This window comes from Buteo buteo, chromosome 22 (genome assembly GCF_964188355.1).
Source record: "Buteo buteo chromosome 22, bButBut1.hap1.1, whole genome shotgun sequence".
Classification (NCBI taxonomy): domain Eukaryota; kingdom Metazoa; phylum Chordata; class Aves; order Accipitriformes; family Accipitridae; genus Buteo; species Buteo buteo.
The window spans coordinates 16,388,596-16,405,736 of NC_134192.1; the positions used below are offsets into that span (position 1 = coordinate 16,388,596).

Genomic DNA, 17,141 nt, shown 5'->3' on the forward strand with positions numbered 1-17,141 from the left:
CTGTTCAGTTATTAAACTGTCTAAAGAAAGCACAGCTTAAGTTTTCAGTATCCATACTCCACTGCAACAATCAACCCAGAGTGCAAGAACCAAGCAAATACTGCCAATAAATGTAATGAAGCTTAATACCATACTTAAGTAATGAGTGGGCAAGAAGCCCCTTGGGGATGAAGCACTGCAAGAAGAAAGCTTTGCTTCCAACCTGGAATCGCATTTATTTATTTTGTCTTGTTTAATAATCTTAATTATTGTATGCAGTCCCTGATCAGTCTCGTGTGACGGGGCTCGCTGGCTTCCCCCGAGGTTCGTCTTTAGCTGCATACCACCTACAGCAATTAGCTGCTTGTGCTTTTGTCTGTTTTCTGGCATTATGCCCTTCCCTTTCATGGGATTCCTCTTTTCTACTTGGACTAGATGTTTGCAAGTCTCCTGGCTTTGAGCTATTTCAGCAACAATTGTAGCTGAAATACTTAATATTCTCATGAGAAAGACGGCTGGGAGGAATGGGGGGGTGGGGGGGTGGTGTCAGCCTCCCAGAGAATGACTTGGAAACCCAATTTAGTATCACATTTAACTCCCTATATGGAATACACAGGCAAAAAAACGCCTTCTGAAAATAATACGCTGCACACATCCAGTTGGCACGGGCAGCGAAGTGAAAAGCCAGTGCACAAAACACAGGAAAACAAGTTCTAAGATTTAAATCTAGCCTGAAATGCCAATTATCAGCAATTTCCTCTCTTTTCTCTCACACCTTAATGAAAGGGAAATCTTTTCTATCTAACAGTCTTTTTTTTCCACGACTGGGATGGGAAGAGTACCGCAGCCTTGTCAGTAGCGGCAGATACTTTACATGTGCACTTCATCACACATTAACTGGAGTGAAGCGACTGCTCCCAAAGGATGCTCGTTCACAGATAAATCAAGCCTCCTGGAAAAGGAGCACAAATGAAAACATTTAACATTATCTATTGCCTGTGCCCCCAAAACGTGATGAATCGCCAATTCTGCTGAGCCTTAACCCAAGGTAGAATTTAACATTTCAGTCGAAGTTTCATGTATGGAATAACACTGTTTTATAAGCATGGAAGAGAAATAATAAACAGGAGGAAGAGGATGGCAAAGGCACTTGCAGAGTGTCATGTAAGGCCTATCAACATTTCAAAAGGATGGCGGCCAAGCGCCAAATGAGCTGTTTAAAAACAGATTCAGACACATGTCCCATTCAATTTTTTAATGTAAAGCCTACAGCTTTTCCCAAAGCTCACTGCGGCTGGCAGGGAGACTCCCAGGCTGCTGAGCAAGAGAACTAGCTTCAGGAAGGACAGCTGTATGATGACAACAAACTATAAGGAGTAGCATGGAAAAAACAGCTTGCACACGTGCTTGGTCCAGCAAGAAGAGACACTACAAGCCTACAAGCACATGGCAGCTCCATCCTCCTAAAGCTTGCTGCAACAGAGGTGACTGGCACAACAGAAGTCTCATTTATTTAGAAATTAATGTGAACAGCAAAAAGCGTGCTGTATACAGAGGTCTGGAAGGAAAAGATACCCACCACAGACACCTAAAATCCTGCTATAGCTCAGCATAGCTGCTCACAAAAGCCATTCAGGTGAGGGACACAGTATCAGTATATACTCACATGCTGTTTTAACCCACATTGCCTTACCCATAAAGATATTCCACTCGGCATCCAAGTCCCCTTGGTTGGCCAAGCAGCCTCTCATGACGTTAAAGCAGTAGTTGTAACAGGGCTTCACTGATACCAGACCTCGGCAGTATGGGCAGTACATCATTTTCAGCAGCGCTCGCGTACCCTGAGGCGTGGGGTTCACCTTTAAAAGAGAGAAAGGGGAAAGGAGAAGAAAATTAGCCCTCGGTCACTAAAAAAACCCCACACGTTTACCCCGGGGTGGGTGGGAACAGAGCTGCGCAGAGGAGATGCAGTGGGGTCAGCCACCGTCGTCCGGTCAGAGCTCCCCGCTTACGTGGTCCAGGGATCTAGGGAGCAGGTGAAGGGGTCTGGCTCACCTCCTTGGGTGGACCTGCCACTCCAGGGGGCACGGACGGTCCCCTTCTCCACGAAACAGTAGCTGCACTGCCATACACCTTGTGGAACCCCTCCCTGGGCTGCAAGGACAGGCACCCCCAGGGGACACGCAGCTCTCGAACTCAGGGAAGGCAACCAAGCCAAAAGGCTTAACGCAAGGTTGCACTACCCAAGCCCCGCTGCAAACACACACTGAAGAAGATGATGCCAGGATTTCTCGGGGAAAAAGCAGCTGAGAGGGGATGCCTGCCGCTACCACACCAAATCTGCCAGGAGCGTGCCCTCCTCCTCCACAGCACGGCTCTTCCCGGACAATCGCCCAGCAGGGCTCTCGGGCAGAGAGACCGGCTCCTTTATCTTACATTCAACTCCCGCAACACAGCATTTACATGACAGATACCCGGCTTCATTTATACTCAGCGCTCATCACGCGAAATAACGCCGTTCCCCCCACCCGAAGGAGGTGGCGGCTACAGCCGCGCAGCCGAGGACAAGCCGCCAGGACCCTCGAACCCCACGTGCGAGTGCTGGGCGTGCAAGCGGAGCTATCTACAGCAGGCACGTCACCCCCCGAGCCCTCAACGGGCCTGTTTTCCAAAGTGACTCATGGTCATTCACGTTTGATTCACTCTCTGGCCCAGCTTCAAAACGTTCATTGAAACCATTTCCACCCAGCCGGTCTGGGGAGCGTGAGCTCCAGCACCGTGTACTAGGGCCGACCACGCAGTGGGTCCGTCTAAAGCACTGAACAGAGAAGCTCCCTCAAGAGCAAGTTTAAGTGTTAATTAGCCACACATGAAAATGGAAATTTTAAGACGCGATCAGAGATACACTGACAAAATAGAAGCGGTCTCTGGTGTTTTAAGCAATACGCTTGAGGCTTCTTGTAAGGCGTTTATGGAGAGCGCTCTAAATAAGTTATGATCCAAGACCGTGCTGAAGGAGGAGACACACGCACAGCCCCGAGGAAGAGAAGTCATTCAGTACAAAGGACTGGAGCTGTGGATGGCCTCCACGTCTCATCGGCTGGAGGTCTGGAAACTGATTTCATGGCAGAGAAGGTGACAGGACTGAATGGAGATGGACGTACACAAGGAAGACCCGGTACCACACGTACGCCGAGGACCTTACTATTGCAAAGCCCATCTCAGCACGAGGGCTGTGGAGAAACCGAACATCACCTTCTGGTGCAAAAACTAGTTGGCAGCACATGAAACTAGGAGGCAACAGATTTCAGTAAAAACACACCAGGAATAAAAAATCCCACTACATAATGAGGTTGGCTTTGCTAATAACATCAGCAGATTTTTACACCCTCTTTTCTTATGAAAAGATATGACAGATAAAATCCGTTGTGTTTCTGCAACTCCACAAAGACCACGGTTTCCGTTCAGTAGGCAAGGAAACCTGTTAGAAAGACAGGACAATTTTCTGCAGTTGATGGAGCTCAGTGCTGGATTTTGGCTGGCCAGCAATGTTCAGTCAGACATCACTTCAGCCCTCTTTTTGTCGTCTTTGCCCCTCTTTTGTCCGTGAAGAGCCCGTTTGGCTGAGCAAAAGGAGACTCAATGTAGACAGCTGTTTGTGGTGGTGAGGGAATCCGATTCAGACGCTTCAGAGCATATATACATACATATATTTTTTTTTTTTTTTTTTTTTTTTGGAAGGCACAGCAGGAGCAGCAGCCCCAGCAGAAAGCTCCCTATTGGGGCAGCATGGCTTTAAAGCAGAGCTAGTTCAAACACTGGGAAGAGCTCAAGCAACAGAAACCAGCTCAATCAGATGATTTATAGTTGGAAAACGGAAAACAGACAAATGTAAAGGTATCATCTGCCATCCAGATGGTGTAGTCCTTGTGTAACAAAAAAGTTGCGGGGCGGGAAGAAGGAACTAAATAACATCTCGCACCCAGAGACGGAGCTCTGAAGGATGCCCCAGTTTAGTAGTTTAGTCGTTTCTCTGATAAAAATCCCTTCCTTTGCCACTCGGTGGTAGGTGCCAGGAACTCCACGCCTAGTCCTGAGGCTTAGCAGATCCTGGCTGTCCTAGCACTGCTGGCCCTCAATGAAACGCTCTGCATCCTCCTTGGGAAGAAAACTAGGAAAATGTTGATAGCACCAGCCAGGTACTAGAGCTGAAGCGGGATGATGAGGAGAAGACTTCCCCAACCCTATCATGGAAAACTGCAGGTTTATGAAAGGGATTCCATGACTGTGTTGCAAAAAAATCACCCGCACAGCAGTGACCCAGGAGGCACCTTCCCATCTTAGGTTCCCGGCTCGCCCCAGGAGCGCCGAGCGGCTGCAATCCCGCAGCATCCCCCCGCTTTGATATTTCATAGGGGTTGATCTTTATGAATCCCAGCAGATGCAGGGGAAACTGAAGCCACTTTCCCGCGTTCCACAGCAGACGACATGGGATGGTCACTCAGATTAGGTCCTTTGAACAAAGACGCAGGATGATTTTAAAAGCAAACAGCATTTTGCTTCCTTCTCCACAGAGGTTTGCAGCTTTCTGAGCCCTACACAGAGCTGAGCAGAGGGTGATGGCAAAAGGGGCGATGAAAAGACAGACCCCAAGCCCTAACTACTGATGGACGTAACCCACAGGGAAGCTGTTAGCTTGCAATACGGTTGCAGGTGAAGAGGAAGACAAAGGGGAAATTCATCAGTCCAAATCTGCCATTTTATGGTGTCAGAAAGCAACAGGAAGGCACAAGCAGAGATCGCCTCTAAGAGAGTTTCATGGGAGATTATGAGCAATTACACCTCGTTACAACAGTGATAAATGCTTAACTGCTGCGTATCGCTGCAACGAGAGCCTTAACCCCTGGCAAGGGGCCCGTACCCAGTCCAGACCAGCTCTGGATCTGTCAGTAGGATGTGCCATATGTTGCACTGGCAATTCTTCACAAGCTTTTAATGTTCGCTCTGCCATGCCAGGTGCAAGCTCTTAAAACACCATTGTATGTAACAGTAAACCCAGATATGCTTTGTTCTGGGATTGTGTTTATCTTGGAAAGCAACTCAAGTTCATTCAAACTCTACTCTATAATGACCCTCAAAACCAAATAATCTCCTTTCTAATAAAGCAGAGTCCCAAAGAAAGCTTTATTTGCTGAAGAGGATTTACTCTGGTAGATGTGAGCCCAGGTAGTAGTAAGCTGTAGTGCACATATGCTGTAAAAGCTTCTAATAGAAGTAAATGCACTCAACCCCTCCCTTTTATCTTGTGAAATTTATTTCCTTTCTGTGGCATTCCATGCCACTGCAGCAATCCATCACCCTGTGGTTTCATCATGTAAATTACAATTTGTCCATATCTATACGCTTTGTCAAACGTGAAGATTAAACGCTGCTAACAGATGTGTTTTGGCACCAAACTTCACATTCGTATCGAACTTGCTCCTTAAAAATACAGATTTGCACACAAGCCACAAAAATTAAGTGAAAAACAAACAATTCTGGGCTTAATTCAAACGTTTTGTATCATATTTGAGATACCCCCCCAACTTACATTGACCAGTGAAGGTACAATCATGTTCTTGTAAAAATTACATGCTCTTAGTATAATAAAATCTGGGGTTTGTTGGTACCTTGTCACACGCATCCCATTTCAGAGTCTCACATAAGGGAAACGGTTTGCCTTATGTCCTTAGCCTTTTCCAACTCCTTCGCAATTGCATCTGGATGCATGCATCTAGTAGGAACTTCACCATTAAAGTCTACACCTATCAAGTGAAATGCCTTGTTAACAGCCTACCACAAAGCCGCTAAAACTCAGGATAAACCAATCTGTGCAAGCAGATAAAGTTCAGAGAAGCAACCGGTTCCTTTTCCTCCTTCCCTTCCAAGGCAAGGAATAGCTGAGGAAGGACGACAGAGCTCCAACCATGGATGGTCCTGCGGGGAGCTCCCACCAGCTGCCAGACAGCCAGAGCCACATTTTATTCCCTCACTCTACCCTTAAGTTAACATTAAGAATGTTAATAACACCACTTAAAACCCTGTCAGCTTTAATAACTATTTATAATAACACTGATAACTCAGGCTTTCTTATTTTCCAAGCTTGCACAAAACAGCGTTGCCATGCCAGCAGCACAGCCAAAAGAAAACATAAAAATCCAACAATTTGAAAATAAATGCAGTGAAATTACTTTTGATTTATACTGTGTTTTCTTTGAATAATAAAAAAAAAAAAAAAAAAAAAAAAGAAAAAAACCCCAACCAAAAAAACAAAAACCAAACCTGAATCAGGGCAATACTGGATAAGGAGGACTGAAGGAGTAACTTCCCACTGACATGGAAAGATGATTTCATGACTTCAAAAACTAACTCCAAAGCTGACTGAAGGACTGTGGGATGCTCCAGGTGAGCAGCCAATTTAGACAACTGTCATAGATTTTTGGGACCAACACAACCTTACTTGCATCATTTTTTCCTTCCCTCAATGTTGTGCAAGACCATCATCTGGGCACATGCCAGTCCAGACATTCAGCTCACTGTGAAGCAGAAGATCACTCGGATGGCTCTTGGTTTGCTTCCCCACCCCAAATATTCCGAGGAAACTGTTTTGGAATTAACTACGCATTTAGCCAATTTTGCTGGCCCGGTGTTAGCACATGAATAATTTAGAAAGCATTTGGTTCAACCACAGATTTGGGCCTCTGAGGTCTTGCACAAGGGAGCACATTTAGGAGCGATATTTAGGAACGGCACGGCTCTGTGCCTCGCCAGTATTCGCTACCCCTGGCGATGTCTGCTGCAGCTTTACCTCGTGCTTTATCGTGTGCCTGTCTTCCCCACCGGCACCCCCAGCCCACACGGGGCAGACGGGACCTCAGGCTGCCAAGCGGACGCCTCCTCTTCCACCAAATGCTTACAGAGAAATGCCAGGGTCAGCATCTCCTGCTCTCGTGTCCTCAGGACCAGTGCACCTTTCAAACAAAGCTTGTTCTCCAAAGCACCTGCCTCTCCCTGACCCAGAGACACAGCAGATAATTAGGAACGTTCTGTTTGCTTTAATGAGCAAAACAGTGAGAACATTTATCTTGGCAGCTACACCCAAAAACTTCCTTTAGTTACCCCTCATATTGTTTTCAAAATTAGCAGCAGAACCACAGCGTAGGAGGAGGCAAAGAAAGAAAGTAAAAAAAAAAAACCCAGTGGACTGAAATGCTCCTGCACGGTGCCATCGGCTCCAAACCCACAGCCACATCCACGCGCGCTCTCAGCCCGTTAAATCCGCGATGATTGCTGCTCGAGCATGCTTTGAAGGCTATGCCTAGTGCAGACCCTCAGATGGCTGGAGCTGAGGCAGATGCAGCCACATTCTTGGCAGGTCTTCTCAGGGTCATCTTTGATGTGGAGAAGTGCTTGGTATTGTTTTCTGCATTGATGTTTGCCCTTGGCGCGTGGAGGGCAACGTCCTGGTGCACGGCGGCCCCTCGGTCTAGCCCCAAGGCTTGCAACTTGCTGTCTGGGCAGCACTGCTTCTTGAGAGGTCCCTCTACAACACGAAAAGGGCTCCTGGGCTCTTCTGGCTGGTTGTGGGTTGCCCATGAAGCAGCAGCACCTGCCCCTCGTCTCCTCTCGATGCGTGCAAGGAACACATTTCATTTCTGTTGCTTCCTCGGGAGGGTTTGCTCTTGCCCGAAGGCTGCCCAGCTTCGCTGGTTATAGGAACATGAACTTCTTTCTGAAGAAGGATTCAGGTCCCCTTCCCCTTAAGTCAAACCAAGGGCAAAGACCGCACAAAGGGAGATTGGACCTTTGTTCTCCGACTAAACTTTTAGATCCTCAAATGGTAATTACGAGGGACACAACATTTACTGAAATAGGAGCTCAGTGCCCTAGTATTTTTGATGATACAGGCCTTAACTCTTATTCATTCAGTGTTTTATTATTTTAATCACCGATTCTCCTAAGCTAACGTCTGGTCCACATTCAGCGTCCATGGTGGAAAGGGCAGGAGCCACAGTTCAAGAGATGCAGCTGGAGGTACGGGAGCTCACCCAGGCCGGCAGTAGGTTGGTTTATGCAGGTTCAGCACGTCACCTTGTGCTCAAAGGATGCCTCAGTAGAGACGAGGCACCTCAGAGCAAAGGGGCTTAAAAAGCCACCAGGCTCTTGCTCCAGCTTTGGAGCAGCTGGGGGAAAGCAATCACCCGCCCCCTCTGCAGTTCTCTTCCATAAAGAGTTTGAAGAAAATCCCCTCCTTGGCTGCTATCACCACACTTCATTAGGGAAGAAATGCTGATACCAAGGAAGCTGAGCCTCCTCTACCCACCGCGAACATGTCCAGCAGATTTCACTCAGCTTTTCATGTCCCTTGAGGATGGCAGGTGACGAGGTAGGTGTATGAGGAACACATACAAAGCTGTGCATTGTTTCATGCGGCTCGTATCTGTGCTTCCAACTTAAACACCATTTCTTGCATACAACTGAAGCTGCTGCCTGTGCTGGACAAAAAGCTGACAGGGTTCCCAAGGACAGGCTGGAAGCCCTTTTCCAGCAGCCCAGCTGCTTTGGTGGTAACCGCACCTCATGTGGCTTTCAGCACGCAAATGCTTGTCGGGAAGGTGACCTGGGAGCCTCCAGAGCTCTCGGCAGTTCCTCAAACAATCGAACACAAGGGCAAGAGGAAGAAGTGGTAAAAGAACCCCAACACAACAGTTCACCAGCATAAATCTCCTTGGGGGCTGCAAAAAACTCTCACCACCACTGCAGCTGCAGGAGGTCCCATCCACACGTCCCCATCTGCAGCTCTGTGGAGGGACAGCGACACCAACGCAGGGACTCGGTGTCGCGTGGCTGCACGCTTTGTCCTTCACGCCGCTCCAGCCCTGACCTCCAGCCAGACCTCCCCTCCCAGCCCCTGGGTCAAGCAGGCTCCTCCCGACCCTACAAAATGCTATCGGGGGGCTCAGTCCTTGACCTCACCTTCTCCCCCCACAACGGGGACCTCCATCCCATACCTGTCGCTGACCTGCACTCAACAAGCCCCATAGCACTTTGCCCTCAAAGGTGTCGTGACCCTCCAACCGGGCTGCAGGTTTAATTGCACGTAACTAATTAAAGGAACGTCTCTGCGGCTTGAGAACTGCCCAGTTGTAGGTTCTCGCTCATTTTGGTCACTCTGGGCTCTGGCTTGTATTTGCTCCTTTTTTTCCACCCCTGGTTGGGGCAGGAAATGTCACTGCTGGCAGCAATTTAACCCGGCTCATTTTAGCGCTTGTCAAGGGCTAAGTGGCAAGCGAGCGATTAGGGGATGGGCAGATTTCCGTCTCCCGAAGGCGAGGGCAGGAAGGTCAGAGAGAAAGCACCAGGCGCCAGCAGACGACAGAGGGAAGCGCTGGAGGCCCCCAGCCCCGCGCAGCCCACCTCGGATGCAGGATACATCTCTAGCAGGCAAAAAACAGCATCACGGGTTTTCTTCTCAGATCTGCTGTTCCGGACGGATCTGGAGAATTTTGTATTTTTGGGGTCCGAAGGAGGGAGTTTGAGGGGTGAAGACTTGAGCATCAAAATTGTGGTTTTTAGACACAGTTTGAAAAAAGTCTGTGCTTTCTCTCAAAACCATACAGCTTTCTCTCTGTTGTGTGTTTGGGCAGCAGCACACGGCTTCTGATCCACCCAATGCCAAATTAAAAGTTATTTTCTAGCATTCTGGCTCAGAAATCAAGCATGCTTGCACTTTTTCAATATTCTCTCTTCTTTTCCCCCTTTACTCCCAAACCCGTGCAAGAACAATACTTTTCTAAATGCATCTCCCTAGTGAAGATGTAAAAACATATAGGATCATTAAAAAGCCATCAAGGCCATTCTACTGTAAGGAGCTCTTTGCTCTCCTGATAGCACCCCGGGAAAGTAAAAAACAGCTGGGTCTTGCAGTAGTTGTATTTCTCCTCCTGAGGATTTTCAATTAAGCATTTTTTAACTTGCTTGTTAAAAAAAAAAAAACATTAAAACTAATTTGCATTACTTTGGACATTTTTTCATAAGAAGAATAGAAGATTTATCCCTCAAGTTAATCCCTGGTATAAGCAGTCATCCCACTACAACTCCCAAGTAAAAATAATATGGAAGCAAAGTCAATAGAGTCATTACATAGAGCTCAGCAAAGCCGGACTAATCTATATGTAATGTGGGAAGCCCCAAAACACAACCGCAAAGCAGCAGGCATAAAAACATTAGCTTTTAAACTCACGTATAGAATTTCCCATTGTGTCTTGCAGAAATGTGATGTTAGATTTCCACTGAATGAGATTAAAACACTATAGAAAAGATTATTATTCCTTCTACCGCTGCAATAAAGCTTAGGCATTCAGCAGCAGGGACTTTTGCTACTGCTTGGAAAAGTCAATCTGTTGCAGGATTTCCAGTGCAAGTTGTGAAAGTGAAGTGGAAAGTGCAGTCACTGTGATTGTACAAGGCGCGTGAGCTATTTTTGCAGCTGAGCTGGTCTCTGGGTAACCTTCCATAATCGAGCAATTCATTCTAGGGTTGAAGGCAACTCTACACTCAAGGATCTTCAAAAGGGAAAGAGAAATCACAACGCCACCTCGGGTTCACGACTCTGATTCGTAACAGATGCGGGGACCGTAGCCCTCGTGGTCCCGTGTCAAGTCTGGAGACGTTTTGATGAATTCTGAGCAGATGGAGCATAAACACGATCCCTCACCCATGCACGTTTACTGCCTATCAAGTGATTGCACATTCCCGAAAACCGTACTGGGGCTTAATGGACGGACCTCCCACCTGGATACTTCATCCGCACTCTCCAGCGGTGAAAACCCCATCCCCTGACCACAGTATCTGCCACACAGCCAGACACAGGAGCCACCAAATCTGAAACTCCAACCAGGAGGTCAGCAGGCTTGGCCAGTGACCTGGCACGGAGACGTGACACTTGGCGTCATCCAGCACCGACCCTCCCTCCCACATCTCCTTCCCACCACCGGACAGTGTCCCTGAGGCTGAAGGATTTTGTGGTCTCCTAAGAGGGACTCCACACATCACCCACGGAGCTCCATGACACCCATCCTCAACCAGCAGCACACAGACACGTCTAACGTGAGAGTCATCACTATTAAATGAGGAGTCAAGGTGTCCAAGGACCTAAACCTGCCACCGCTAACTTACACCTTGCTCCTGGAGCCTGGATATATTAGTATGGCAACTCTTCCCTTGCTAATATTCTCTGCCCTATCGCACACATGCAGGCTCATCATAGGCTGTTTTTCTCATTTCTCTTCAAGAAAAATTAATGTGGAAGCAGAATTTTTTTTCTTTCCAGAGAGACAGTATTTTAATATTATCCCTGTAAGTCAAAGCAATTTGAATGATTATCTGACTTAACGATGCTGCCTGTGCTGCCTCCAAAATTGCATTCTGCTTCCAAGACTACCTGAACAGCTATTCTTTTCTGTTTTGCTGTTGGGGTTTTTTGGGGTCTTTTTGTTTTTTGTTTTTTCTTTCCTAATACTTAGGGTGAATCAAACTACTGCCTGCCCTTTCAGCCTGGCATTTTATTACTCTGTAACCAGGTAGAGAGAAAGTAAACGTCTCTCTACCTGATTAAATGATTATACTAAATCTTCTATAGCCCACAGGAAATGAGTTGAGTTTGTTAAAAGGAAATCACTAATATTTGTTATCTTACACAATCACTTTATAGGGATTATTGACTACACCTGTCCCTCTACCATAAAACTCAGACTAAAATTAAAGACAAATCTCATGTCAAAAAAAAAAAAGTCACCCCACTTAAAAGTCTCCAAAGTGGTTTATAAGAAGAGGAAGGTAAACATCTAAGTGACCAACACACCATATCTGTGTGATTCGCAAAAAAAAGTGACTTTACCATGAAAGTCTGAGGTCTAACTCATGCTGCGTGTGTGGCACCAAGTACAACTGCCTCCTGCCCTGTGCACATGGCTCTGGCTTACTGTTATCATAAAAGTACTGTTTGCTCATGCCAACAGCCTCTCCCCACACCTGGCAGCAAGAAGCAAATCATCAGCTGCTCCATAATAGATGGCCACAGCATCCATGACTCGCTGTAATTTGAAGGCAATATTAAGAAAAAGATATGGCCATTACACAAGCAAACATGGTTATTTCCACTGCAGAAGGTATTTAATTTCCTGCTCATTGCTGTTGCCTAGACAGGAGGACAGCATCAACCTGGGGAACATCCCTGCTGCCAGGCTGCAGCACCGGATAGTGGTGTCACCAGAACGTGACTCTAGCACGCAATGGCACAGCCTACATAGACGGAGTTTGGTCCCACCTGCACTCAACTACCACCAACGCCTTCAGGTACCGAGTCAGGACAACAGGGAAAGACGCTACCCATCACGGGTCCGTGGGACATGGGAATAATCACGAGACGGAGCTCACCGCGGACACTTTGCTCACGACGTCCCTTGCGATGGCGAGGCCCTGAGCGAAGGTGCGGGCGGCCACGAACGCTCGCGTCACTTGTAGCTTGAGCTTCCGTGGCACGTCCCCAAAGGGCTTTAGCTGCTCCGTGTACTTGCTGACGCACTCGAGGTATTCGTCCGTGAAGTGGTACTGGGGGTTGACCAGCCGGAACATGCGCTCCAGCAAGCGCGCCCAGAACTCATTGAGCATCTCCTCCAGGTTGACGTTGCCGCCCACGTAGTACCGCTTCAGCTCCACGAAGAGGTCCTTGAACAGCTCCGAGTTCTGCATGTACAAACGGCCGTATGTCCGCACGAACATGTCGTTCAGTGACTTCTCAGCGTTTTCGAGAAGTTCTTTGAAGAACTCTAGAAAAGAGGAAGAGAGGATATGATAAACATGGGCATTGGGTTGTGTGTTCGCGCACTTCTACAACCAATGCCATTGTTTAGCTGGAAAATTCAGCACAATGAGACCATCACCCAAAGGAAATGGAAGGTTAAAGGACTCCCTGAAAATTTTCAAACAATTTCTGTATCTCAAAATTTTTGATTACTCTTCATAAGCCAACCCCCCCAACCTCTCTCCAGATCAGAAGACTTGCATGAGGGAAATGTCTTTTGATGCAAGTCTGAATGCCATGACAAAACTCAGCAAAATGGAAAAACAAACCCCAAACCAAACCAACAAGCCAGTTTCTTATATTACCATTCAGCTATCTTAAAAGAAGTAATTTCACAGCACAAGACTATTGGAAAGCAAAAAGAAAAAAGGGTGGGTTTTTTGTTAAACAGACATTTTGCACAAATGGGTCTTCCTTCTCAGTTCTTGTCAATTCATCTTCTGAAATGATCATAAACCAGCCTCAAAAATGAACAAATTTTAATACATTTTAAAAACAAACCCCAAAATCTACCCGCGAGTTCTTTCTCCTGTCTTGCAAGTTTGTCAGCTCTCAGGGCAGGGCCTGTCTCTAATTACCTAATTGGTCCTGATTGCAGACAGGGCTTCAGATGTTTGCGGCAGTACAAAAAAAGAAAACACAGCTAAGCCAGAATTTGCTCAAAATCCAAGGGCTAAACACTTGGCACAAGAATGACAAGAGATTTTTCAGACGACAAGGGATGGATGGGGCACCTTGGGTTTCATCACTTTCTAAAAGCAAATCCCCACTTCGGTTCACCCTCCGAGAGCACCAGACAGCCTGGTGCCAGAGAGCAGCCGCTGCCGAAGCGCCGTCACTGCGCCTTGGCGGTGCCACGTACATCTCTGAAGCCTGCAACGAGCTGACCCGATGATGGCTGGCACGTCGGATGCATCTGCCAAGTCGGTTTAAAGAACATCCCCTACCCAGACAGTGCCACCAAAGCCTTGGCACGTAGGTCTAAGCAAAGACTACCCTACCACGAAGCCTTTGCCTTGGAGATCTGGTGCAGGCAAGTTAAAATAAATAAATAGGGGAGGGGTCCATTAAGCCAAAAGCATTTGGGCCACTTTGGAACCAAATTCTACGCTACGTGGCCTTGGGAAGGAGCTGAGAAGAGCAAGGGTAGGCACCGCCAGGACAAACCATCACGTGCCGGTGGCGCTCAGGCTGGGCTGCCGCCCGTTCGCTCCGACGCCGCGGGGGACGCCGGCACCCCAGGGCATGGGTGCAGCCTCTCCACCGCCACGCACGGCCCAGGCGAGGAAGCGTATTATTTTATGCATGCCACCAGCGATTGAGGATTCTGACCTCTGCTTTTCTGTGACTCATATTCAATAAATATTTTTTAATAAAACATGCCTCTGTGGTTTTTTTAATCCTCAAAGGAGTAATGTTTAGAGCCAGAAGTTGTTAGAAGGAGGGCGGGGGGGGGATATTTTGGCCCAGTGTGAATTTAAACCTTGTTAAAGCATATTAAAAGTATGCTGAAGTTCAGATTTTCGTCTTCAAAGTCCTCCAGTACAAACAAAGCCTAACACAGAAAACATTTTCTGGAAAAACTGAAACATTCTTTGCGTTCCTGACGAAGAAAGTCATGGGGCTCAGTGCCTGACATGGCTGTATATAATGTAGCCTCTTAGGAGCACAAGAGAAATGATCCAGGGAAGAAGAGATTGATTTCAAACACCCAACACGTCCTCTGTCCAGTATCAGCAGGAACCTCCACTTTCGTTCCCATGACTGGCATTTCCTCTCCAGGAAGATTTTTTTCTGCTGAGTTTATACTATAGAGATTAGCTTGGTGTATATTAATTTCTAATTCACTTAATCATTTCGAAGGCTCACTTCCTTCCTTTGCTCAGACCTTTTAGTATCACCAAATAAGTTGTTTATTTAAATGCTTTTGTGCCAGGCACAAGAGCTGACAGATGCATCAGCAAACTCTTCAAAAAGAATTAGATTTTGAAATGATATTGATGGGAGATCTACTGAATAGTCCCAACCACCAGTCTAAAGGAACCCAAAGCAATGTTTTAAGCCAAGAAAGTTATCTCAAGTAATACATCCATATTACCATAACCAATTTATTCTCCTGCCCAAACTCATTTTATTGGTTACACTCCAAAGTGGAAGTTGTTGAGTAAACCGTATCCAGGCTTTAGAGCACTTCATCTCTTAGTAATTTTTCATGTGGGCTAGGACCAGGTATGTTCATTAATTATCCTGGAAAAAACCAAAACCTGCAAACCTAATTAGTAGCAAATACCTGTGCACCTGCAGTCTTCTAGCCAGCAGCTTTTCCTTGCCCAAAAGGAAGGTAAATAGAGGAAATGAAAACTTCCCACCGAAACCAGCCACTTCTGAAACCACAAGGCAACGCCGCTGAAGGAAGCCCCACGCACACGCAAAGCCTTCGTCCCTGGCTCGAGCACCAGCCAGCATTTTCACAGGCAGAAAACACCCATTCTCAGGTGCCACTTTCCAAATAAGAAGGGGAGGAGGACAGAGGCGGCTGTGCGACTGCAGCACAGGGTCAGCGCCCACCCTCCCGCCCCGCGAAGCATCCCTGAACCGCAGCGGATGGGATGCCCCGGTGACCGGCGTCACGGCTTGGCCCGTGGGTGGGTTTCGCTGGCACCTCGAGGGTCCTGGGGCGGGGAGTGAGGTTGGGAAGGTGGGGAGGAGAGATGCCAAGCGCGGCAGCGGGGGCGAAGGACCACCCCACGGCAGCGAGCAGGGATGGACGCAGCAGCGGGACGTGCACCGCAGCGTCCTCCTCCATGCAATGCGCAGCACTCAACGGGGTCAGCAGCAGGGATTCAATGATACATATAGGCTTTACTGTAGCTGTTGGCGTACTATTAAGCCTGCACACCCAGTTTCCACCTCCCCGTCAAGAAATCAGCTTGGGCACACGAAAGAACATTAAGCTTTTCTCTGTGCAAAGCACGGGCATAGACGTCTGCAACAAAGAGAAGAAAGTCAAAAGTCCTTTTTATGAATTAAATGCTAATCTGACTAGTAACTCCCTACATCTAATTAGATATTAATTCTCCCCTTCACAGAAACAAGCTGATTAGCAAACACGAACGTAACCTAGCATTAACCTTGCCACCACAAGAAGAAAAATGGCAGGTTCCTCTCTTACGTCTTGACTGTTTGCTGGGTAAAATAAATGACCACCTTTCATTTGTATTAGAAGTTGACTTGTTCTCAAACAAAGCAAACACACAAAGGCCTCAGTTGCTTATTTTACAGCACTGTAAAAGCACGTTTTACAGCTGTGTTGCAAGCAATCTGTACTCATTAAATTATCACTCTGACAGGCTTCCTGTGAAAAGCTGTCAAACGCAAACATTTTTCACAGACGACAAATCATACTTTGCCGGTGCTCTCCAAGACGCTGCTATCTGGAGGGATGGCAGGCTCTCTTTTTCCCTCCAGTTATCTTGTTTAAACTCCCAGAACAAGGGCTGGCCCCTCTGTCGACAAACAGGCACAAGCACACACACCACCGGGAAGGGCTTCACAAACTGACCTGCAGGAGCAGCACGTGGCTCGAAGGTCTCCCCGGTTCTCCTGGCTAAGAGCAGAACGCGGAGAGATGTCTGGGCTACGCGGAGAGGATGGACCACAGGCAAGGCGCTGGGCTAACGTGGCTCAGCCGGCTCTGGTCCAACCTGATACGGGAGCAAGTCCACGTTTTACTGCTTCAACCCATCTCAGCCAAGCCCCGCTGATGCAAAGTCCCCCGGGGTGATGCTCGGGAGGACGAGCGCGGGGGCGAGGGTACGGGCACCGCCATCCGCAGAGCGCAGCCCACCTCCCCGGTGGACCCAGAGCCACAAAACCTTTCCTAACGCCAAGGAGAAAGTTTAAAATTTGTCTGTATTGCAAAATAAATCCTGTGGAAGCTACGGACTTTGATGCTCAAAGGAAGATGACATTTCCAATGCAATTAACTTTTAGAGATGGAAAAGGCAGTAATCTGCAGTCAGGCAATCTACCACTCTGGGCTCTGTTTATTCTTTTAACACGTTTGAATTTCAGGGTAGAATTTCAATGCCCAACACTCAGGGAAAGCCTAGAGATGTCATGAAACAGTAAAAAAGAGTGGATGTGACATATCTGGTATTTCTGCAATAAGAGCCCTGGAAAGGGGGGGTGGGGGAGGAAATAAAAAAATCTTTGCTCTTCAACAAACCCTTCCATAAAAGAGCACAGTGGGAAACAT

General features: G+C 47.4%; 1 protein-coding gene across 1 annotated transcript in view; it reads right to left on the bottom strand.

Annotated features, from left to right (window-relative positions):
- GPC4 (glypican 4) overlaps nt 1–17,141 on the bottom strand; it is a 70,132-nt gene that overhangs the window by 11,651 nt on the left and 41,340 nt on the right. Inside the window, exons 3-4 of the mRNA XM_075054537.1 lie at nt 12,457–12,848; nt 1,673–1,838 (exon numbers count right to left, since the gene is read on the bottom strand). Coding sequence (XP_074910638.1) covers nt 1,673–1,838; nt 12,457–12,848 — 558 coding nt within the window. The remainder of the gene's footprint in view (nt 1–1,672; nt 1,839–12,456; nt 12,849–17,141) is intronic.